General features: G+C 36.3%; 1 protein-coding gene across 4 annotated transcripts in view; it reads left to right on the top strand.

Moving 5' to 3' along the window:
- Positions 1–25,086, top strand: part of LOC138695104 (serine/threonine-protein phosphatase 6 regulatory ankyrin repeat subunit B-like) — a 29,210-nt gene extending 4,124 nt beyond the window's left edge. For all 4 annotated transcript variants that reach the window (XM_069819500.1, XM_069819499.1, XM_069819497.1 and 1 more), the window contains 4 exons: positions 6,510–6,809; positions 7,987–8,106; positions 11,817–11,845; positions 15,676–25,086. In XM_069819500.1, coding sequence (XP_069675601.1) covers positions 6,530–6,809; positions 7,987–8,106; positions 11,817–11,845; positions 15,676–19,413 — 4,167 coding nt within the window. In that variant the 5' untranslated portion in view covers positions 6,510–6,529 and the 3' untranslated portion in view covers positions 19,414–25,086. The remainder of the gene's footprint in view (positions 1–6,509; positions 6,810–7,986; positions 8,107–11,816; positions 11,846–15,675) is intronic.
- Positions 25,087–26,029: the final 943 nt, after the last annotated feature.

Genomic DNA, 26,029 nt, shown 5'->3' with positions numbered 1-26,029 from the left:
TCACATGTTTCTGTGGATTTCTTTTTTTTGCAAAATTTCATTGACATTGGAGAAAAACTGCATTCTTGAGGGCATTTTGAATGTTACAAAATGTTGAAAATCGAGAAAACGAGAATCAAAGTACACCATGTAGCCTACATGATATATACTATCGATATCCTTCCATGCTATACAGGTCTACCACACACATTTCCTCCTACATAACAGCGCGAAATATGAACTGTATGAAAAGTAAAATTAGTTAGAATGTAGAACAAAGTCTGTCAGAATGACAGCTGAATGTCAGTTTAAAGGCCTTCAGCTCCAAGCACGTGCTGATCCCTTTAAATTCGTCCTGAGAGGCTTTAAATTGTCACAGGGCTAAAATAAGCACAGATTTACAAAACTGAAACATTATCCTATTTTTTAGAGTTAAAAACAAAATTTCCATTTTTAATGTTTTTTTCGTTATTTTCACCGATCCATAGCCTTAAAGCCTGCAGATCGAGCGTGAAGTGTGCAAGCCGCGGTCCTCGCGAGAGAAGGGATCCGAACCCTTGCACTGTACGAGTGACGTCCCCCAGGGAGGAGGGAAATGCACCGGATTTATTTCAGAGCTCGTACCGACATGCCCGTTAGGGAAACCACAGGCAGGATGAGTTGTCTCAATTTAGGAGACAGCTAATTGGCTGTGAGATGGCTAATAGAATATGATTCCCAGACTGATTGTCGACCGTATTTTCGTCCACTTAAGATTTTAGTCCACAGTAATTTTATGTCCACATCTATTTATGTCAACTTATAAAAATCTTCCACTGTATGATTTCGTACTAAAATGTCCTCAAACATTTTTGTCCATTTTATATGTTTTTAGTCCATATTTCTTAGTCCAAAATATTTATGGTCCATTGTGGGATTAAATTATTTACATAAAATTATTAGGGTATATTATTTCAGTCATGTACAGGGACATCATTTTATTTTTACTTCAATTTTTATTGTACCTGAGTTTTTGAATGTACTCACTCCCACCCCTTCTACTAATGACGTTCAACCGTCCTCCACACAGATCCAAGATCGCATACACAGTCATAGTAGCCTTACGGTCATAGTAAACAGTACGTTCCAAAAATATGTTCGCGTTTTCCAGTGACGAAGAGTTTTCAATATTGCATCATTTTCCATTTGCCTACGTCGCATCCCGGTTCCCCCACCTGCTTCTATTTGCCTCTCTATAAATGCTAGTGGCTGGGCTGTCTTAGCTCTTCTCTGAGAACATTAATTTCTGTTAGGAATTGGACGTCTACGTAATATTATACCCATACAATTGTTTAAAATAACTTAAATAAAAGGGCCTCGTTAGGTAATTAACTGTCACGTGATTTCCTCCCTTCCTACGATCCTACGACATAACCACCTGGACGGACAGTAGATAGCATGTCTGAGTAATTTTATCTTTTTGGATCGGGCAGAAGTGAAGATTGAATTTACAGTACGTAAGGTACTCTTTTATAGAGTAGGTACAAAATTATTTCAACATGAGTTACTGATACGAAGTACGAACCTGGTAATTGGAATTACGTACAATAGTCTATAGTGTGATAATATGCACATTAGAACTGAAGCCTGTATCGAAATGAACGACCACCACTTTACAAAATGTGTTTAAATATCCATATTATGATTATTTTTCAATTTAACTTCGTTTTTCTATATTGTACGCTAATGTGCTGTAGACAGTATAATATACACTGCATAATGAATACGTCCGCATGGAAAGCTCAGTTCGTGAGTAAAAACACTCATTGTTAATGCTGTACTGTATTTTGATTAAAGAAAAACCTAATGAAAATTATCAAACTCAAAATCGCGATATTTTCTAGTTTACGTAAATGGATGAACTACTTTTCTTCCCGCCTATACCTAGTAGAGTGATTTGTGTTTTACGCCAGTATCATCGAACTCCTAAACATTAAATCCAGACGTTTGAGATGGGCAGGACATGTAGCACGTATGGGCGAATCCAGAAATGCATATAGAGTGTTAGTTGGGAGGCCGGAGGGAAAAAGACATTTGGGGAGGCCGAGACGTAGATGGGAAGATAATATTAAAATGGATTTGAGGGAGGTAGGATGTGATGGTAGAGACTGGATTAATCTTGCACAGGATAGGGACCGATGGCGGGCTTATGTGAGGGCGGCAATGAACCTACGGGTTCCTTAAAAGCCAGTAAGTAATTATCATCGAACTCCAGTCGTGGAAGGGGGTAGCAAACAGTGTTTCCGGTTCTTAATCGTTGATCCAAAGGTATAGCAAGTTAATATTAGAAATGTTAGTAAAAATAAAATGATGTCCCTGTACAATGAAATTAACTAACTACAGATTTAATTTCTGAAGCAAACAAAGAAAAATGTAAACAACATTAATTATTTTGTACTTGCTCTTCGTCCCTTTTTTTCGGTTTTTATTCTGTAGCTGATGGCACGCAAATATAAATCGATATTGTTCTTATCTGCATATTCTTGATATATTCTCTACATCTGACAGTGATTTGTTATACAGGGTTAACAATATGTATGGAATATTGTTAATAACTTCTTAAATTTTAATCTTACAAAAAAAGTTTTGTAAAAAAACTGTTGGAGATAAACCGTATAATATTATGCCAGTGTTCGAAAACAGTTATTCAGATATATAGAATGTGATAGTAAACTATTTTTTAAATAGCAACCTATATTAAAATTTACACATTCCGAATTTCAATTAAATTTTAATGCGTAGAAACTTTACCCATTCATCCGTTTCACGTCTCTTAACAATTTATTAAACTTGTTTCGTGGACTTCAAATTTCAGACAAATAAGTTTGTATATAAAATCTTGTAGAGTAGGGCATAAAACTAAGCAAAACACTATAACTAACCAATCTTTATCACAGGTGCTCAAAATGGGAACCATTCACAGCCAAAAAATATCCCAGTGTATCACGAAAATAGTCCATTGTTTTCCTCTCAGTCATATATAGGGTATTTCAAAAGTCAGTTGAAACATTAAACCGCTATAAATATTATAATATTTGAGATAGGGAAAAAACAAAAACATCACAGTGTTGGGAAAACACCGGGGTTTACAAAATATTGGGAAAATGTCCGTGGTTCTCTTGTCTGCGACACTATGCACAGCATTTTGCAGATAATGTCTTGGAATATTGGCAATTTCTTGCGAGATGGCATCTTTCAGTTGCAGTAGGGTTGTTGGATGTGTCAGGAAAACTCGTTCTTTAAGATAACCCCACAACCAAAAGTCGACCGGATTTAAATCTGGAGATCGCGGAGGCCACATTGTTGGCATTTGTGTGCACTCAAAGTTGTGTTCTGGAGTCTTGTTAGCCCATTTGAGTTTGTGTGGATATAAGGGAAAAATTGTGACGGTGTCGTGTATAGTTCCTGGGGTAGCTCAGTCGAAAGAGCATTGTTGGATGTGTCAGGAAAACTCGTTCTTTAAGATAACCCCACAACCAAAAGTCGACCGGATTTAAATCTGGAGATCGCGGAGGTCACATTGTTGGAATTTGTGTGCATTCAAAGTTGTGTTCTGGAGTCTTGTCAGCCCATTTGAGTTTGTGTGGATATAAGGGAAAAATTGTGACGGTGTCGTGTATAGTTCTTGGGGTAGCTCAGTCGGAAGAGCATTCGTGCGCTAAGCGAAGGGTCCTGGGATCGATACCCGGCCCCGGAACAATTTTTACTTGAAATTATTCAAACCTGTTTTACAGGGAGCTACTACCTGAAAGCCAGATTTGTATATTATTATTATTATTATTATTATTATTATTATTATTATTATTATTATTATTATTGGAATTTCCATTGTATTATTACACTTGCTGCACCAGCTCCTAAGACATACATCAATATATATATATATATATATATATATATTGTTTTTTAAGTAATTGTCATATACAACATGCTTATATAACTAATTAGCAGGGAAAGGATTTATATGTAAATACATATTTACTTATAAAGCTAATATAATTTATATTTTGCATTATCTTTATGTTTCACAATGTGTAGGGTTGAAAAATCCTACTTTTATTTTCCATATTTTTCCATATTTTAGAGTTTAGTACATATTTTCGTTAATTTCCATATATTTTCCATATTTCATATAAAACAGTCCATATTATATTAGGTTTAACAATAAAACAAAACAAAATTCCATTAACTTTTAAAAATACATTTCAACAATAGAGATTTAAACACATGTTCAGTAATCCCTTTAACATCAGAGTTATTTGAAAATTAGCAGTCCTATCAACAATGGGAAAGTAAGTTACAAAACTGTATTAATTTAATTTAAAATTTTTAACAGACTTCAGTTGTGCAGCTCAACAGTTAAATGCCAGTCAGAGTACACATAGGTTCAGTTTTGTAAATCATACTATAAAGACGGTAAATATGCCAAAAGTACGTCATTCAGTCAATTTAAAATCAAAACTAACAAGTTACATTTCAGAATTTAAAGAAGATGGTTTATCAACTGACAATAAAATATTATTTTGTAATTTGTGTCAGTGTGCAGTATCATCTACACAAAAGTTCCTGGTGCAACAACACATTACAACTAGTAAACATCAGGCCAACAAACAACTAAATTCCAAGCAGAGACAATTGTTTTTAACACAACCAACAACATCGAATGTAAGATCTGAGTTTAACATCGACCTGTGCCGTTCTCTCATCTCTGCTGATATTCCTCTCTACAAACTAAAGAATAAGGTCTTCAGGGAATTCCTTGAAAAATATACTCAACATACAATCCCGGATGAGTCAACACTTAGGAAGACGTATGCTCCATCCATCTACGATGAGACAATACAGAAGATAAGAGATGAAATTAAAGATAGTTCAATTTGGGTTTCCATTGATGAGACTCCCGACAAAGAAGGTAGACTTGTTGGTAATGTAGTTATCGGTTTGTTAAGTGAACAATATTCTGAACGAATTCTTTTACATTGTGATGTTCTAGAAAAGTGCAATAACAAAACTATAGTTAAACTGTTCAACGAAGCTATGGGTATCCTGTGGCCAAAGGGTATTATGTACGATAATGTGTTATTCTTTATTAGCGATGCTGCCCCTTATATGGTCAAAGCTGGACAAGCATTATCTGTTGTATATCCTAAATTGACTCATTTTACTTGTGTGGCGCATGCATTTCATCGTGTGGCAGAAGTGGTCAGAGACAATTTCCCTAAAGTAGATTTGTTGATTTCATCAGTGAAAAAAGTATTTCTCAAAGCTCCCAGTAGAGTTAACGTGTTGAAAGAAATGTACCCTGAAATTCCATTGCCACCAAAGCCAATTTTAACTAGATGGGGTACATGGCTAGAAGCAGTTGAATATTATGCCGAACATATAGACTCTATTAACAATGTTCTCCTTGCATTGGACTCTGAAGATGCAGTCTCAATTGATACTGCGAAAACAGTTACCTGTGACATAAGTGTGAAGAATGACTTAGCTCACATTCAGCATACATTTTCATGCATCATAAAAACGCTCAAAAGTCTCCAAAATAGGCACCTTTCACTATCTGAAAGTTTTGAAATTATAAATAGTACTGTGGAACAACTGAATCGTGGTAGAGGTAAAGTTGCAGATGCAGTAAGAGCTAAGGTGGACACTGTACTTTCAAAAAACCCTGGATATGAAGAACTACAAAAGGTTGTTGCTGTGATGAGTGGTGAATCAACAGTGAAGATTAACTTGGACTTATCCCCAGCAGACATTGTGAAATTGAATTATGTACCAGTTACTTCTTGTGACGTCGAACGCTCTTTTAGTCAGTATAAATCTATCCTCAGAGACAATAGAAGAAGATTCACTTTTCAGCACTTGAAAGAAATGTTTGTAACCTATTGTTATGGTAACAGACAATAAAAATTGTGTTTTGTTGAAACTACATTGGAAGATAAGGTTTAGTTTGATTTATATTTTTTGTTTAGTTTGATTAAAATGTACCAATATTTAACGTACATAGTCATTTTTTTATAATTTCAAGTCCATATTTAATTCCATATTTTGGTAAAAATCCATATTTAATTCCATATTTTGGTAAAAATAACTACATATATATTTACATATTTCATATATTTTTAGTCCATATAAATCCGTTCCCTGCTAATTAGTATACATGAGGCGTTTCGAAGTCAACATGATTAACTCCTTTTCCAAAGATTTTGAGATATTCAAGGTTAAAATTAAATACACATAATTAATTCTGTGATGTAATCAAGAAGAATACTGCATTCTGTGGGCTTTTTAGTGAACTATGGAGTTAATCACATTGACGACTGAAAATACGGTCAATTTAATACAATGCCAATTTAGAAACTCTGAAACAACCAAAAGTGGAGTTAATCATGTTGACTTCTGAACGCCTCACATAATAATTACTCCCTTCTAAGTTGATCCTTTAATAATTTCCTTTACTAACATAAAACGCTGCATTGATTTTCAACTAGTGCGCGGTGATGGATGAGGAATGGTTAGGACAATGCCAGAACAAGTCTCCGATTCTGAAGATGGGACAGGAGCGAACTGTACCGATGTCTCACAATTTTCGTCAACGGAGAGCGCTGTCTTGCACCATGGTCCACAGACAATGCCGACTCCTGCCGCTAATCTCAACAACTGCTCCGACGTGCAAGTGGGCCATCGCCTACACTACCACGGCCCTGTCACAGTCAACCAGACTTTCATAAGCGACAGGGATCAGCGTGCTGGGAAGGCGTGGCCTGAAGACTGCACACTCGGCGACAAAGGTGAGCTTCACGACAGAGGTTGGGTTGTGGTAAAAATAGAGGCTAAGACGTTGCAACGGTCGTGGGTTTGAGTTCGGTCTACACCAGTAGTGTCAGAGTTGTAAGCTCCAAAACCGGTTGTGGAGCTAGAGTCGGAGCGTGAACTTACTTATGTCTGTGGAAACACCGGAGCTCGCAACGAGTCTAGTGGAGCGCTCCGCTCCGTTTAGTCCCTGTCTGACAACGCTAGTCTATACCATATCTGCACAAACAGCGCTCCTTCGGAGCGGGGGAGCCGTGTTTACCGCTCGCCGGAACTGTGAGGAAGATACGTCAGAATAACATAGACTTGCTATAGGTAGAGGAGAGGGAAACGACCACTCAGTTATCTAGTAGAGTGCAGTGTGTAGGCCTATTCTCAGTAACTGTTTCACGTTGCTTACCTACTGCTACAGTACAGTATGGAGGAATCTAAAAGACGGAACATAACATTTAACATTTAACGATTTACAGCTCGAACTTATTGATCTTCAATGTGATCTAAGGGCTAAAGATCGTTTGAATAATACTACTAGCCTGGTTGAGTTTTACAAGACTAAACATTAGCAATAATATCCACGACTACACAGGCTGGCTGTGAAAATGATTGCTATGTTTGGCTCAACATTTATATTTGTGAACAACTGTTTTCTATAATCAACTTTAATAAAGGCAGACATCGAACATCTGTAACTGATTTTTCATTACGATCAGTAGGCTACTGTTCCTTTCAGTTGCCAAAAGCATAAAACCTCGTTTTGATGTACTGATAAATAAAAATATAACAAAATGATATTGTATATTTAAGTAGCTATAGAATTTATATTACTTCTGTAAAATAAATATTTCTTTATTAATTAATAATAGTCCAAGATAGTTTTGCAAACACTGAACGGGAATTCATTTCATAATCACTCGTAATAGTACTTCCTTTTGTGTATATTTTGTACGAGATCACCCCTTCTTCCAGTCCACCCTTATACAGAGCGCAGCTAATATCTGCATTCCGCTCATGAGCTGTGAGCCGGCTCGGAGAGCGCAAACCTTGTGCAGGCCTGGCCTACACGGTATTCAAGTCTGACCGTTGTCGGTAGGTAACAAAATACCACTATGCAGTCCTGGATGGAATTCATTATCGCACGCTACTTTCTGTACACAGAGAAGGCGAGCTCCGGACTGCAGCAGCTGTGCTCGGCGTGGCACCAGAAGAGACCGCTGATCCTCGGCTTGTTCATCGCCCTCATCGCCGTGCTGGTCACCATCTCATTCGTCACCACGCGTGAGTAACCAGCTCCATCATATCGCGGTTCTTTACACTGTGCAATATTCTGAATTTCATATAATAAAATACTGAGGTAAACATTTTGATGCGCAATGCATTACGCCGCTGTGATACCTAACGTCAGCAGTGGCGAAAATGTGTCTCACGAGCATATTGTGGCTCGCAATGATAGCTATGCATTTCTCTTACTTCCTGCCTTCCCCAACCCTCACACTCTCACTCACTGGAATCACAGTCTAGTATATACAGTCGCGAAGCTCAATACGTAGTAAATATGCAAACATTAGATAGTTGCTGACCACTAGGAACGCTAATATCGCCTCATTACAGGCAATGCAAAATACTACCGTCACAGTCTAGCACCCTCAAAACTCAAGCTTCGTGACTGTATATAGTAGACTGTGCTGGAATCAAACTCCGTTCCATTTGCATATTTGTCTCTGATCTGCGAGTGGTGTATCGTCGCAATGTCTCTCTCGAAACCATGTACCTCTACAAAAACGAAAGTTTCAAGGAGGATGGAAGGACGCATTTTTTTGCTGCCAATATGAAGAGAATATTAAATGTATGATTTGTTCACAAGTATTACGAGGGAAACGGTTGTATAACATAAAACGCCATTATACTACATGTTACTCATGAAACATTAAAAGGTTAAGTGTTATTGTTATTATTATTATTATTATTATTATTATTATTATTATCTCTGTACGTCGACCCTTTTTCAGCAGATGTACGAATAATGCGGTTAGATTTTCAATTTAAACTCACAGATTTACAATGTGATGTTAAATGAAAGCTAGATGTAAGGACTTGACAAATGTTGAACTTTTCAAATCTTTGTCAAAAATAAATATCCGAACATTCGTTCTTTTGCTTGCTCTGTTGAAGCCATGTTCGCTACAACTTACGTTTGTGAAAAATTATTTTCAACAATGAAAATAGTAAAAACGAAATTTAGATCACGACTGACAGACAAATATCTTCGTGATCAACTACGACTGGCAGTAAGTGACATAATTCTTGATTTTGAAACTCTGTCGCAGAGACATTCTGAAGACAATTAATAGGTTGTGATAATGTGTCCTATGTTTTTGTCCATTTCTTTCTTCGTTACACGTACTAAACATTAGTTTGTAACCTTATATTGTATAAAAAATACATTTAAGTGGTTGACATAAGGAAAATGAAATCCGTTAATAAGTCAGACAGTTGCTTCACTTCCCCTTCGGGTGTCTGCCTCCCTCCATAGGTGCTATGCACGTTGCAGGTTACACAGTGGCTCGGCGCACGATCACATTTTCGCCACGGCTGCCTAATGTGATTTGTCATCTAATTGTAGCGCGGGAACTTTCGGTACGTTCGGTACAGTCTGTTAATATGGAAATTACGAAATTAGTTTTAGTCTCTATGAAGACAGGCACTGAGTTCTACAAAGTAATGCATTTTTATAATACATTGTTGATGATTAGTCCAATTTTCCACACAAGAACGATGTGGAGGTAAATAAACATTTGATAATTGTATGAAAATAGATTGCATTATGCAGTCGTCTTGATGTTGTTGTCTGTGCAATCCATCACGCTACAGCACAGACTCCGATGTCTACAATAACAAATTTTCCTCTTCACTGTTCATTATTATACAGGGTGATTCAAAAGTCACGCGACATAGACAAACTCTGTTATTAGTTCAGATAACGAAAAATGGAAAGAGGAGAAAGTTGTTGGAAATAGGTAGTTTTCAAACTAATGTACTTCAATTTTCAACGTAGAATGCAACGTTGAGACTGTACATTAGTATGACATACCTGCCATTTCCAATGCTGCCATATTAGTGGCTTTTCGGCTAGTTCTACTGGATTTTTAGACATGTAACTTATTATTTACCGATAACGGAGAAGAATAGTTGACATGCAGAGTTTAGCTGTTATTTAACTTCTCACAGTGCAAAGAATTTGTATTGGCAACTCTGCTAATCATCGTAATCATTTCAAAATTTATTCATGCACTACGTATCTACGTATCTAAACTCCGGTAAAATAGCTGAAAATCCATTAATTTCGTAACATTTGGACTGGCGGGTGTATCGTACTAGTGTATAGCCTCAACAGTGTATTCTACGTTGAAAATTCAAGCACATTAGATCGAAAACTACCTATTTCCAACAACTTTTCCCCCTTTCCATTTTTCGCTATGTGGACCAATAACGGAGTTGTCTATGTCGCGTGACTTTTGAATCACTCTGTATATACAGTATCAAGCACTGTTTCTTCCACGTCGGTGTAATATGTAGCTATTCAGCGATGTACGCAATGGAGGGGAAAAGGAACTGGTCATCCTACCATATTATCTGCTGGCTTATTTGCCTCATAAGTGATGCCTTATTGGTGTCACTCATGGGATTATTAAATAATGAAATATAATTGAATAATAAATATAAATAGATATAAATATAACATACAATAACCTGTGGAGTAACGGTCAGCGCGTCTGGCTGCGAAACCAGGTGGCCCGGGTTCGAATCCCGGTCGGGACAAGTTACCTGGTTGAGGTTTTTTCCGGGGTTTTCCCTCAACCCAATACGAGCAAATGCTGGGTAATTTTCGATGCTGGACCCCGGATTCATTTCACCGGCATTATCACCTTCATCTCATTCAGACGCTAAATAACCTAGATGTTGATACAGCGTCGTAAAATAACCCAATAAAATAAAATAAACATACAATAATGATACAGTAATTAAATGATAGGTGAAAATGATCAGCGCTAATATAATTTTCCAAATGAATACGTATCAATTCATTTTTACAAAATATAAAGTCTCGCAGTTCTATTTTCTGTACCAGTTAACGGTTTGTGTACATCTTACGTGTTAATATTATTGGTATTACCAGTGGCGTAGCCAGCGGGTGGGCCAGGTGGGCACAGGCCCATCCAAAAAATATGCGAAATTTGCGTTTTTTAATGGAAAATACTCAACATTAAAACTAAACCATGAATCCAGAGCAATAATTACAGTCGATAGCATTAAGGTAAGAAGTCAAAAATGCGTTCATTTCTTCAAGAGCCAATTTAACTGTGTTAGGTTGGGCCTAAAAAATTATCTGGCAGAGATAAAAATAAAGAAGCCGTGGAGGCTACTGAATTGTCACATCAGCTAGAAAAATTTGACACCTAATTTTATTTAGTATGTTTAGACGATATTCTTGCTCTTGCAAATTCATTATCGGAAGCACCTCAGTCTCGAAAAATGGATTTTAGTAAATGTTCGTCCTTCATTAGGGCAATGATATAAAACTTTTCAAAGCTCTGAAACGAAGAAAAATTCGACAATCATGTCAAGCACAAGGCTTTGTAAACTAGCAATTCTATCCATTGAGAGGGAGAAAAGTTGAGATTTGTTGAAGGACCCATCATCAGCGATCGATAAATTCATTGCTAGAAAATCTCGACGGCTCCAGTTCACCTTATGAAGCGTTTGTATAGGTATGCCTCGCATGATTGTTTATCATAATTTTGCATGTTGTTAAATAAGACTTCCGAGAATGAGTTTCAAGAGAGTTGACGGCAGCGGCATTGTCAGAAGATGGATCAGGTACTTTCTAAACCCTGCATATCTGGCCCACCCAAAATAATTAGTCTGGCTACGCCACTGGGTATTACAATTTCCAGTATCACCAATGCTTTATGTTTTATTTGTTGCAGATTTCAACCAACAGACTATAATAAATAAGGTAAGAATTATTATTATTATTATTATTATTATTATTATTATTATTATTATTATTATTATTATTATTACACAGCCTTATAATATTATGGATTTATTAATTTTTCCTACAGAATAATCTCTGTAATGTTGACAATTAATATTTTAGGAGAAAAATTCGCTCCGGCGCCGGGGATCGAACCCGGGTCCTTGGTTCTACGTACCAAGCGCTCTGACCACTGAGCTACGCCGAATCCAATCCACAGCACCGGATCGAATCTTCCTCCCTCAGTGTATCTCAGTGTATTCTCCTCTAATATTAATTGTCAACATTACAGAGATTATTCTGTAGGAAAAATTAATAAATCCATAATATTCTCATAGCTAGCAGTGCATCATAACTGCGGAATCCCGGCCAACAAGTCACTCAACTGAGTGCGCTCCTAGTATAATGGCAGTTGACACTAGACATATACGTCAACATATATGCCTAACTTGGAGTCAGGCCACAAAGGGAAACATTGAAGGAGGAGGATTCGGTCCGGTGCTGTGGATTGAATTCGGCGTAGCTCAGTGGTCAGAGCGCTTGGTACGTAGAACCAAGGACCCGGGTTCGATCCCCGGCGCCGGAGCGAATTTTTCTCCTCAAATATTAATTGACAGCCTCATAAGCTATGAAAGCTCTTGCTGCTGAATTTACAACATAACACGACTGCACTCTGTGCTGATAAACAATTTCCCAGTTATAAATTTCTAAGATTTTAAGTCTTCCTTCAGATTGTCCAAATATTTAAACCTAGGTCTTCCCAACGGTCTTTTCCCTACAGGAGTACTGAGTTTCTTCTTTCTTCTGGAACTCTTAGCACGTGTCCAATCCACAGCAGTCTTCTTACTTTAATTCTGGCCAGAATACCAGGTTCAGGTTCATTGTAAAAGTCATAAATTTCTTTATTGTGCAGTTTCCTCTATTTTAAAGTATCTGCATCTCCAACTTCTACCAACATAATTTTCAATTGATTTTGGAAAAAAAATCCAGAATTTACATTATGTTCTACGGATTTTATTCTTCTAATTTAGCAACTAAATTACCGATTGAAGACAGATTCAATGGTTCACGCACACCTGAAGAGATTTAATTATAAATCTTTTCGGAAGTTGCAAAATTCTCGAAAGTCTGCAGTTAAAGGAGGCTAATTCGCGTCTAGAAAAAAAAAAGAAACATTTCGTGCAAAAATGCAACAATATACACAAGAAAGCATGAAATTATAGCTTTAATTTATCGTAACTCGAAATAAAGTTTGCCAAAGGAATACAAATAAAACAATTAGCAATTTTAATGTTGTGACGTCAAACGCTTTTTTGTGAATATACTGAATCTTTTGCAAATCAAGCTTTCAGGTATAACTCCCTGTAAAGTTCATTTGAATAATTTCGAGGGAAAAATTGTTCCGGGGCCAGGCATCGAACCCGGGACCTTTGATTTAACGTACCAACGCTCCACCAACTGAGCTACCCGGGACCTCTACCAGACACCGATCCAATTTTTCCCTCTATAACCACAGACCTCAAAGTGGGTTCACAACCGTCAAACAACCAACGTTGAGTGCACACTAACTCTGTGTGACTTAGATTGTGGTTTTCTGTTAACGAATAGTGACGTGAATTATGCAAATCAAGCACGTCACTGTTCGTTAACAGAAAACCACAATTTAAATCACACAGAGTTAGTGTGCACTCAACGTTGGTTGCTTGACGGTTGTCAGCCCACTTTGAGGTCTGTGGATATAGAGGGAAAAATTGGATCGGTGTCTGGTAGAGTTCCCGGGTAGCTCAGTTGGTGGAGCGTTGGTACGTTAAACCAAAAGTCCCGGGTTCGATGCCTGGCGCCGGAACAATTTTTCCCTCGAAATTATACTGAATCTTTTGTTTTTATGGACATAATTTATAACACAGTTCAAGAAATTTCCTTATACGGAGCAAATTGGTGTCAAATATTTTGTGAACGTATTCGTAACAAGAAAACATTGAAAAACTTTCATACAAATATGGTCCTGAAAATGCTTACTTTCAGAGTTAGTAAGGAGTTTTTCCTTGCATCGATTCCTGAAAATTAGTCAACTCAGTACCGGTATTGCTTTAATGTTTTAACTCTTTCTTTAGAACAGGTTATCAGATTTATTTTCCATTGTCTGATTGTCTTTTGTTTCTTTCGTTGTTTGCATAGTAACAAAAATGTATTCAGTGAGTGAAATGAGAGATAGCGGTGGTTTCTCAGAAACGAATTGCACCAATTAATGGATGATATACCGCTTACCTTATCCGCCGAATGTGGTACCTCCATTATGGCGCCCCACTCACTGTAGTCTGTGAGTTAGTCATCATCTGAATCGCAGTTTTTCGCAAAGAGGAATTGGTCGAGGGGGATCCATTGAATGACCTCCCCGATCGCCGGATTTAAATTCAATTGATTTTTTTTATCTTTTGGGATATTTGAAATCTACAATTTATGCAAATTCGTGTGCCTAATGTTGACGTTCTGAGAGAGCGTATCCAAAATGAATTTGAACAAATACGAAACACTCTATGCGTTTTCAACAGAGTACGTCAAAGCATGGGACGCAGACTCAGGGGATGCATCGACGCAGGAGGAGGTCACTTTGAGCAAGTTTTGTAATAAGTTGTTTCTTGTAATAAGTTGCTTAGTATCATTTAAACTGTGAGCTTATTCGTTAGCAATAAAGTAGAGTATTTCTGAATTTAAGCATTATCAGGACCATGTTTATACGACAGTTTTTCAATGTTTTGTTATTAGGAATAACGTTTCCAAAACATTTTACACCAATTCGCATACACTCTGTACAGTACAAATAGTTGTATTGTATTGTATTGTATTGTATTGTATTGTATTGTATTTATTAACATTCCATGGTATTCATACATACTTACAGCTAGAATATGGAACAAGTCAAAAAACTTAATACTATTATAAAATCTTAATTTATAGTCACAGTCTAGATGAAATATATACAGACGAGATTTACAATATAGTCTACTAGTACAACACAAAGTTTTAGTATCAATTTCATGAAGTGTTATTGAATGTCATGAATTCACCTACAGAATAGAAAGCGTGAGAAATTAGGTACCTCTTTAATTTGGCCCTAAATAAATTTATGTTTTGAGTTTCATTTTTTATATCGATAGGGATGCTATTAAAAATTGTTACTGCCATATAACGCACTCCTTTTTGATAGCACGATAGACTTGCCGATGGAGTATGGAAGTCATTTTTTGACGTGTATTTATGCTATGAACTCTTGAATTAGTTACAAAGTTTTCACGATTACATACGAGGAAGATTATTAATGAAAAGATATACTGACAAGCCATGGGCATTATTTGTAGTTTTTTTAAAATAGCCCTACACGATTCCCTAGATTTAGCACCTACTATTATTCTAATTACTCTTTTTGTAATAGAAATATACCGAGTGGAAGTATGCGAAGTATATTGTTTTTAAGGTATCGATATTTACTATCTTTTGCGTAGATATAATAGCAAAACAAGCTGAATTTAGTTTGTGGGTAATTTTTTAATATGATTTTTCCAATTTAACGCATTATCGATTTTTAAGCCAAGAAATTTGGTTGTTGTTGTTTCTAATAGGGATCTAATATTAATTATTGCGCTAGAAATTTGCGACGTTGAATTTGGACAGGATTTAAATTGAATTATGTTAGTTTTGTTACAATTGAATACTAATTTATTGACTGAGAACCAGTCACATATTTTAAAGAGAATTTCCTCTGTATTGTTAAGGTTCTATTCAATGGTACTGTATGCTATATGTTGCAGATCGCTAGCGTTGAAGAAAAGAACCGATTCCTTCTTCAAACGACGCGAGAATTTAAACCAGATGGACTGCAAGTTCTCCTCGACTCTAGTCTCAACCCCAATACCTTGGATGGTTTCGGACTACACCCTCTAGATTACTCAGCGAAAGATGGAAATCTACCAACAGTCAGATTACTGCCCAAGTATAGTGGTAACGTTACATCTTGGTCTATTCCGTACTGGGAATCACCAATTTACCAGACAGCGGGACACGGTCATCTGGACGTAGTGAACTGGCTTATAGACCACGGCGTGTCAACTAACATAGGAGACAACGCAAATGTTACACCATTGCTCAACTCAATCGAGGGAGGGTTTCCTAAGGCAAATTACTCACAATTACTTCTATACGCAGCATTTAGTGGATCTGTTGCTACTTTAAAGTTTCTTGTGAGTCACGGAGCAAATTTGACTGCTACAAATGAATACGGGGAGACTGCCCTCCATTACGCGGCAGGGTCTGGTCGTGTTGATGTTTTAAGTTGGCTAATCGATAATGGCGTCCCTGTAGACATTAGGGACAACAATAACGTCACTTCCTTACTGAAGGCTGCTGCACAAGGGCAGCAAAAAACTTTCGCAGAACTTGTCCGTAGAGGTGCTAATATCGACGCAGCAGACAGAACAGGGATAACTGCCCTTCATTATGCAGCCATTAGTGGAAACTTACACATACTCAAACGTTTGGCTGAACGTGGCGCGAATCTAACAGCGGCAACCAGCGTCTATGGAGAGAATGCCCTGTACTACGCTGCAGGAGCTGGGCATCTGGATGTTGTTGATTGGTTGCTAAGCAACGGAGTACCAATAGAGATCAGAGATAACGCTGGTGTCACACCTTTGCTGAACGCTGCTACACAGGGAAAATCTAACACTTTCTTCGACCTTTTCCATAGAGGAGCAGATATAAATGCTGTAGATAAGGCAAATGTCTCAGCATTACTCTACGCAGCATTTGGTGCAAATCTTGATATTATCAAATATCTGGCGGGTCACGGAGCAAATTTGACTGCTACAAACGTGTTTGGAGAGACAGCCCTCCATTATGCGGCAAGATACGGCCGTGTCAATGTTTTAAATTGGTTAATTAAAGAAGGAATCCCTGTAGACATCAGAGACAACAATGATGTCACTCCTTTACTGAAGGCAGCTGCACAAGGTCAACAGAACACTTTTGCAGTACTCGTCAACAGTGGCGCTGACACTTATGCAGCAGACAAATCTGGACTTACCGCTCTTCATTATGCGGCCACAGGTGGTAATTTAGATATAATAAAATTCTTAGCACTACGTGGGGCGAATCTAACAGCCACAACAAGCGTGTATGGAGAAAGTGCTCTATATTATGCAGCGGGTCACGGCCATCTGGATGTAGTCAATTGGTTGCTAGATCGGGGAGTGCCAATAGACATCAGAGATAAGGCAGGTGTCACACCGTTGTTGAACGCTGCTACAGGCGGCCAGTATAAAACTTTCCTTGGCCTTCTCCATAGAGGAGCGGATATAAATGCTGTAGATAAGGCAAATGTCTCAGCATTACATTACGCAGTATTTGGTGCAAATCTTGATATTATCAAATATCTGGTGAGTCACGGAGCAAATCTGACTGCTAGAAACGTGTATGGAGAAACAACTCTCCATTATGCGGCACAATATGGGCGTATTAATGTTTTGAATTGGTTACTCGACATTGGAGTCCCTGTAGACATCAGGGACAACGATGATCTCACTCCCTTACTGAAGGCTGCGGAAGGTGGGCAACGTAACACTTTCGTAGAACTTGTCAACAGACGAGCTGACATAAATGCAGCAGACAAAACAGGAGATACAGCTCTTGACTATGCAGCCAAAGGTGGAAATTTAGATATTGTAATATTTTTAGCAGAACATGGAGTTAATCTAACTGCAAAAACAGGAGTGCATGGAGAAAATGCTCTATATTATGCAGCAGGAGCTGGTCACCTGGATGTTGTTGACTGGTTGCTAAGCAACGGCGTACCGATAGAGATCAGAGATAACGCTGGAGTCACACCTTTGCTGAACGCTGCTACACGGGGGAAATCTGAAACTTTCTTTGGCCTTATCGAAAGAGGAGCAGATATAAAAGCTGTAGATTATGCAAATGTATCAGCATTGCTTTATGCAACATTTGGTGCAAATCTTGATATTATTAAATATCTGGTGAGTCACGGAGCAAATTTGACTTATGCAAACGTGTATGGACAGACAGCCCTCCATTATGCGGCACAATACGGCCGTATTAATGTTTTAAATTGGTTACTCGACAATGGAGTCCCTATAGACATCAGGGACAACAGTGATCTCACTCCCTTACTGAAGGCTGCCGAAGGAGGGCAACGTAACACTTTCGCAGAACTTGTGAAGAGAGGTGGTAACATCAATGAAACAGACAAAATGGGAGTATCAGCTCTTCATTATGCAGCCAAAGGTGGCAATTTAGATGTTATAAAATTCTTGGCCGAACAAGGTGCGAATCTAACAGCGACTACAAGAGTGTATGGGGAGAATGCTCTATACTATGCAGCAGGTCACGGCCATCTGGATGTAGTGAACTGGCTGCTAGACCAAGAAGTGCCAATAGACATCAGGGATAACGCAGGTGTCACACCGTTGTTGAACGCTGCTACAAGAGGCCACTCTAACACTTTCTTTGGCCTTCTCCATAGAGGGGCAGATATAAATGCTGTAGATTATGCAAACGTATCAGCATTGCTTTATGCAGCATTTGGTGCAAATCTTGATATTATTAAATATCTGGTGAGTCACGGAGCAAATTTGAATGCTGCAAACGTTTTTGGACAGACAGCCCTCCATTATGCGGCACAGTACGGTCGTGTTAATGTTCTAAATTGGTTACTCGACAATGGAGTCCCTATAGACATCATGGACAGCAATGATCTCACTCCCTTACTGAAGGCTGCGGAAGGTGGGCAATATGACACTTTCTCAGCACTTGTCAACAGAGGTGCTGACATCAATGCAGCAGACAAAAGAGGAATTATAGCACTTAATTATGCGGCCAAAGGTGGATATTTAAACATAATACAATTACTTGCTGCAAATGGAGCGAATCTAACAGCATCGAACAAACGCAAAGGACACAATGCTCTGTATAATGCAGCAGGAGCTGGTCACGTGGATGTTGTTGATTGGTTGCTAAGCAACGGCGTACCGATAGAGATAAGAGATAATGAAGGCGTTACCCCCTTGCTTAATGCTGCATCCCAAGGAAAATTCAACACGTTCATGGACCTCGTACGTAAAGGAGCAGACATCAATGCTGTAGACAAGATAAACGTCTCGGCATTACATTACGCTGCGATTAGTGGAAACCTGGATATCATCAAATATCTGGACAGTCAGGGCGGGAATTTAAGCGCTGCAAACGAGTATGGAGAGACTCCCCTTTCCTATGCTGCTGGATATGGTAAATTGGACGTAGTGAACTGGTTTCTGGATAATGGAGTGCCTGTAGACATTAGAGACAACGCCGGTATTACACCGTTGATGCGTGCTGCGGATAATGGACGACTGGAGACAGTTAAAACGCTTTTGGACAGGGGAGCTGATGTCAATGCTAGAGACAATGCTAAAAAATCTGCTTATGATTACGCACTGAATTCTAAGCACCATGATATTGTGCAATATCTGATGCAACAGGGAAATTTTGAATCCTAGGCAGTGGTGATAATAATAATAATAATAATAATAATAATAATAATAATAATAATAATAGGCGTGGACAAATTATTAGACAAAATTAAATATATGTGCAACGAAGCTATATTTATCGGTAGAAATAACGAACAAAAATTTATTTTGCACAGATATAATGAACAGAAACTTCAGTCTGGAGGTTACTAATATTTTGTGAACATTCCCTTATTCTTTATTAACACGTTGATTTTGTCAGGGATGCTGGAAACCAAAGTTTGACACTTTCTTTGAATATCAGCATCATTTAGCCAGATATCAGACAGTGCTTAAATGAGTCCATGTTTTGTTGTAAGCCTCTTTTTGTTCACGTTCCTCTTCAGTATAGATCACAGATTTTCAAGTTCTTTCATGTCCGGTCTTCTTGCAGGCCATGGGAGAATATCTTCTGCAGTATAAAATTAAAACACCAGTAGTACCAACATAGCGAGAAAAAATACACTTATACCCATTGGAAAAGTATACTAGAAGATGTAAACAATCATATTTACAACAATAGAGACTCTGTGAATTATACTGATGGTTGATATTATGACGAATTATATTATGTTTCCAAGAAAAAATTTTAGTCTAATAATTTGTCCACGTCTGTAATAATAATAATTAGACTTCGTTGAATTGCCACACGCAGCATGCAATTAGGTTGCCGATGTATGTAGTATAGAAGAGGTGAGCGACCGCCTGGTCTCGTAGTATAAGCAGTTCATGTTAAGAGTTGTGACCGGTCCAAATAGATAGAGCAGCTACAGCTAATGTATACCTATGTAAGCACTTGTTTTTGCATTATTGTGGTTGGAATTGTCAAAGCTTAACATTTGTTCAGTGCAGACAGAATTCAATCAAACATACTGCAATGAGAGTGTTGCTGTTCTAAATAATTGCCCCTGGAATACCCTTACCCCCGCAGCCAGTCTTGACCAGTTGGGGAACGTGGTTGGATGCTGGTAATAATAACATTACGTCAAAATAATAGAGGTCATTGATGCATTGGATAGGACAGACAGTTCCGCTGTTGCAGCTGTAAAATCATTGTCTTCTGAACAGCTATTGGACGATATTCTGTTCATTGATTCTAATTTTAAAATCGTGTCCAAAAGCATCATCCTGTTAGAATCGTCTAAACTACAACTCTCAGAAGTCCTTAATATAGTGGATAAAGTATCACAAACCGTTATCCAAAATAGCAATTCACTAATCTCAGAAAAAGTGAAATGTAAGTTGAGAAACATTATTCCTAAAAATTCTGGCTATTCACAACTTCGTATTATAAATGATGTACTGTCAGGTTACGACAAGACATTTGAAGTTGGTGTACTAAAATGTAATGTAGTGACTTTCCCTTCTTCAAATATGTACGTATTAGATCGTGTGATGTCGAACGTACATTTTCCCAAAATAAAAACTGTTTAAGTGACCATCGGAGGAGGTTACTTTGCAGTCACTCAAAATGTACGTAACTCTTCACTGCAATGCACATATTCAAGGATGATGTGAGCATCTTACATTAAATTTTAAGAGTTGATATATCTCACTGTAAAATAATTGTGTATTTTCATGTTTAGACATTTCCTACTTTCATGATCATTCATTATATTTCTTGAATGCAGGATACAGGTTTTATTGTAACCGCAGTATATTGCTCAGTGTTTACATTAGAGGCATAATCTATCCTTTGCACGTATACAGTCTATACCGCGTGCGCAGTAAACCTTGCGATTCTCGTGACAATTCCACGAAGTCTAATAATAATAATAATAATAATAATAATAATAATAATAATAATAGGCTTATTGCAAAAAATAAAGCTAATGTGAAAATTACCGGTACTCTTTACAACAGGAATCAGCATAAGGTCCCATTCACAATGAAATTTATAAAGAAGCTAAAGTAGTCTAAGCATAAAACCTTACACCTAGCTTACATTATCTAACGCAGGCACTGACAGTGAATTACGTAAGAATATATTCGGATATAAGGTACAACACGAAAGTTTGCAGACTTCAATGCTTATGTTTATGTTATCTTAAAACAATATACAATCGCAGAGCGCTGAAGTAGACAAAAGAATAATTGAATCGATTATTGCTGAAAGGATCTCAGCCACTTCAGTACAATTTTAAGATATAAATGAAAAACTATTTGAAAGTTCCTACGACAATTTTATAGATATGTATGTATATTAATTTCTCTGGAAAGAATACCTCTAGATACAAATTTAAAGCTATCTTGTTAAGACTTGCTACTTCAATTAAAACATAGATTACAATTTATAATTGATGGATCCAAGTCCTTTCTGGAAATATGGGATGAAATATAGTAATAAATCATAGTGAATATCTAGTAATGCAGACAAATTCAAATACTGAACAAACCAATGCTTTTAGTTATTTCTTTTTACTTGGTTATTTAACGACTTCTCCATTCTCCTGTAACTTCATCCCTCTTAGCCCCAAATATTTTCCTAAGCATCTTATTCTCAAACACCCTTAACCTATGTTCCTCTCTCAAAGTGAGAGTCCAAGTTTCACAACCATACAGAACAACCGGTAATGTAACTGTTTTATAAATTCCAACTTTCAGATTTTTTTGACAGCAGACTGAATGATAAAATCTTCTCAACCGAATAATAACAGGCATTTCCCATATTTATTCTGTGTTTAAATTCCTCCCGAGTATCATTTATATTTGTTACTGTTGCTCCCAGGTATTTGAATTTTTCCACCTCTTCAAAGGATAAATTTCCAATTTTTATATTTCCATTTCGTACAATATTCTCGTCACGAGACATCATCATATACTTAGTCTTTTCAGGATTTACTTCCAAACCTATCCCTTTACTTGCTTCAAGTAAAATTTCCGTATTTTCCCTAATCGTTTCTGTATTTTCTCCTAACATATTCACGTCATCCGCATAGACAAGCAGCTGATGTAACCCGTTCAATTCCAAACCCTCTCTGTTATCCTGGACTTTCCTAATGGCATACTCTAGGGAAAAGTTAAAAAGTAAAGGTGATAGTGCATCTCCTTGTTTTAGCCCGCAGTGAATTGGAAACGCATCTGATAAAAACTGACTTATACGAACTCTGCTGTACGTTTCACTAAGACACATTTTAATTAATCGAACTAGTTTCTTGGGAATACCAAATTCAATAAGAATGTCATATAAAACTTCTCCCTTAACTGAGTCATATACCTTTTTGAAATTTATGAATAACTGATGTACTGTACCCTTATACTCCCATTTTTTCTCCATTATCTGTCGAATACAAAATATCTGATCAATAGTCGATCTATTACGCCTAAAACCACACTGATATCCCCAATAATTTCATCTACATATGGAGTTAATCTTTTCAAAAGAATATTGGACAAAATTTTGTACGATGTCAACAAAAGTGATATTCCTCGAAAGTTACCACAGTTAGTCTTGTCCCCCTTATTCTTCACCTGACATAATTAGGAACATTAAATCCAGACGTTTGAGATGGGTAGGGCATGTAGCACGTATGGGCGAATCCAGAAATGCATATAGAGTGTTAGTTGTGACGCCGGAGGGAAAAAGACCTTTGGGGAGGCCGAGACGTAGATGGGAAGATAATGTTAAAATGGATTTGAGGGAGGTGGGATATGATGATAGAGACTGGGTTGATCTTGCTCAGGATAGGGACCAATGGCGGGCTTATGTGAGGGCGGCAATGAAACTCCGGGTTCCTTAAAAGCCAGTAAGTAAGTATTTAATGACAGTATATCAACTATTGGGTTATATTTAGCGTCGATGGAATTGGTGATGGCGAGATGATATTTAGAAAGATGAGGCCGAGGATTCAGTCCCATGTTTTCAACCTTAGATCTCCATATATTGCGGTATTTCTATGTACAGAGAGAGATTAAGAATCTGTTCATAACTGAATTTTATTAAAAATGTGACCCAGGTCCTTTTTGCGATCATTGATTCAATTATTGTGATGAAATTACGTCGATGTTATGTTTCCATGGTTACCAAGTATTTTTATGGTTATGTGTGTGTTTAGATCATCAATAGTGGTATGATTTCTTGATTTTGTGATAACGTTTACATTCGATTTACCTATTATAGATTTTACTGGGAGTTCTAAGACCAAGAATGGAATGGGGGCAGCTTTTGTTAACGTTTTTTATATCCTCAAACCAATCAAGACTTATTCGTCTTCATCAAACATTCTCAATATTTACAGCTGAAGTGATAGCAGTGCTAGAGGCGTTAATGCCAAAATCTATAACTGGGGAAAGGGATATTTTTATTTTATGGACTCATTGGGTGCACTAAAGAGGATTGTGTCATAAAAGTAGATTAATAAAGAAGCACGCAGAATCAATATCCGGACGCTCGTGATTGGATGGTGGCGTCTACAAATAAGCAAACAACAAAAACAGTAACGCCTACGATTTCATTGTGAATGGGGCATAAGACCCTTAATAAGCAGCTATACCAATTGCAAACATTTCACATACCGTGTGTATTGTATACTTCACTTAATTTCTAGATGCATTCTTAGACAAAATATTATTATTATTATTATTATTATTATTATTATTATTATTATTATTATTATTATTATTATTATTATTATTATTGTCAGAATTTCCCTGACCAGTGCCGACAGTTGAAAGAATCCCACATTCCCTGATCTCTTCGAAAAACTGTGATTTTGGAGATTGCTACGTTGTTAAGAGAGTTTATATTATTATAGCGGGTTGGGGACAACTGACCACAGAAAATTGGCCACAGAGGCAATTCGCCACATAATTTAAATTCCTATCAAAGACAATTAGTCACACATTAAAATTCAAGGCAATACTCAAATTCGCAACAATTTATAATACAGACGTGGACAAATTATTAACAAAATTGACGATTTTTATGATAATTCTGTTCACAAAATTTGACTTTTCAATTTAGATTACGGTTGACAATTTTGCGTATTTCTATCATTACAATAGACAGAAATATGCAAAAATGTCAACTTTAGTTTCAATTGAAGAGTTAAATTTTGTAAAAATATATAATAAAAATCTTAAATTTTGCTAATAATTTATAAATTAGCAAAAATGTCAAATACAGTCTAAATTGAAGAGTCAAATTTTGTAAAACTATAAAATAAAAATCTACAGTTTTGCTAATAATTTGAAAGTATCCAAATTGTCAACTGTATTCCAAATTGAAGAATCGAATTTTGTAAAAATATATAACAAAAACCTTCAGTTTTGCTAATAATTTGTAAATATGCAAAAATATCCAATGTAGTCCAAATTGAAGAGTTAAATTTTCTAAAAATATACAATACAAATCTTCAATTTTGCTAATAATCTGGAAATACGCAAAAATGTCAACTGTAGTCTAAATTGAAGAATCATATTTTATAAAAATATACAATACAAATCTTCAATTTTGCTAATAATCTGGAAATACGCAAAAATGTCAACTGTAGTCTAAATTGAAGAATCATATTTTATAAAAATATACAATAAAAATCTTCAATTTTGCTAATAATCTGGAAATACGCAAAAATGTCAACTGTAGTCTAAATTGAAGAATCATATTTTATAAAAATATACAATAAAAATCTTCAATTTTGCTAATAATCTGAAAATACGCAAAAATGTCAACTGTAGTCTAAATTGAAGAATCATATTTTATAAAAATATACAATACAAATCTTCAATTTTGCTAATAATCTGGAAATACGCAAAAATGTCAACTGTAGTCTAAATTGAAGAATCATATTTTATAAAAATATATAATAAAAATCTTCAATTTTGCTAATAATCTGGAAATACGCAAAAATGTCAACTGTAGTCTAAATTGAAGAATCATATTTTATAAAAATATATAATAAAAATCTTGAATTTTGCTAATAATCTGGAAATACGCAAAAATGTCAACTGTAGTCTAAATTGAAGAATCATATTTTATAAAAATATATAATAAAAATCTTGAATTTTGCTAATAATCTGGAAATACGCAAAAATGTCAACTGTAGTCTAAATTGAAGAATCATATTTTATAAAAATATATAATAAAAATCTTCAATTTTGCTAATAATCTGGAAATACGCAAAAATGTCAACTGTAGTCTAAATTGAAGAATCATATTTTATAAAAATATATAATAAAAATCTTCAATTTTGCTAATAATCTGGAAATACGCAAAAATGTCAACTGTAGTCTAAATTGAAGAATCATATTTTATAAAAATATATAATAAAAATCTTGAATTTTGCTAATAATCTGGAAATACGCAAAAATGTCAACTGTAGTCTAAATTGAAGAATCATATTTTATAAAAATATATAATAAAAATCTTCAATTTTGCTAATAATCTGGAAATACGCAAAAATGTCAACTGTAGTCTAAATTGAAGAATCATATTTTATAAAAATATATAATAAAAATCTTCAATTTTGCTAATAATCTGGAAATACGCAAAAATGTCAACTGTAGTCTAAATTGAAGAATCATATTTTATAAAAATATATTGTAAAAATCTTCCATTTTGCTAATAATTTGTCCACGTCTGTATATTTCTATGGTAACACAAGAC

The sequence above is a fragment of the Periplaneta americana genome, chromosome 2, assembly GCF_040183065.1.
Source record: "Periplaneta americana isolate PAMFEO1 chromosome 2, P.americana_PAMFEO1_priV1, whole genome shotgun sequence".
Classification (NCBI taxonomy): domain Eukaryota; kingdom Metazoa; phylum Arthropoda; class Insecta; order Blattodea; family Blattidae; genus Periplaneta; species Periplaneta americana.
The sequence above is the reverse complement of the archived record's forward strand: the minus strand, read 5'-3'. Positions and strand labels throughout refer to the sequence as shown.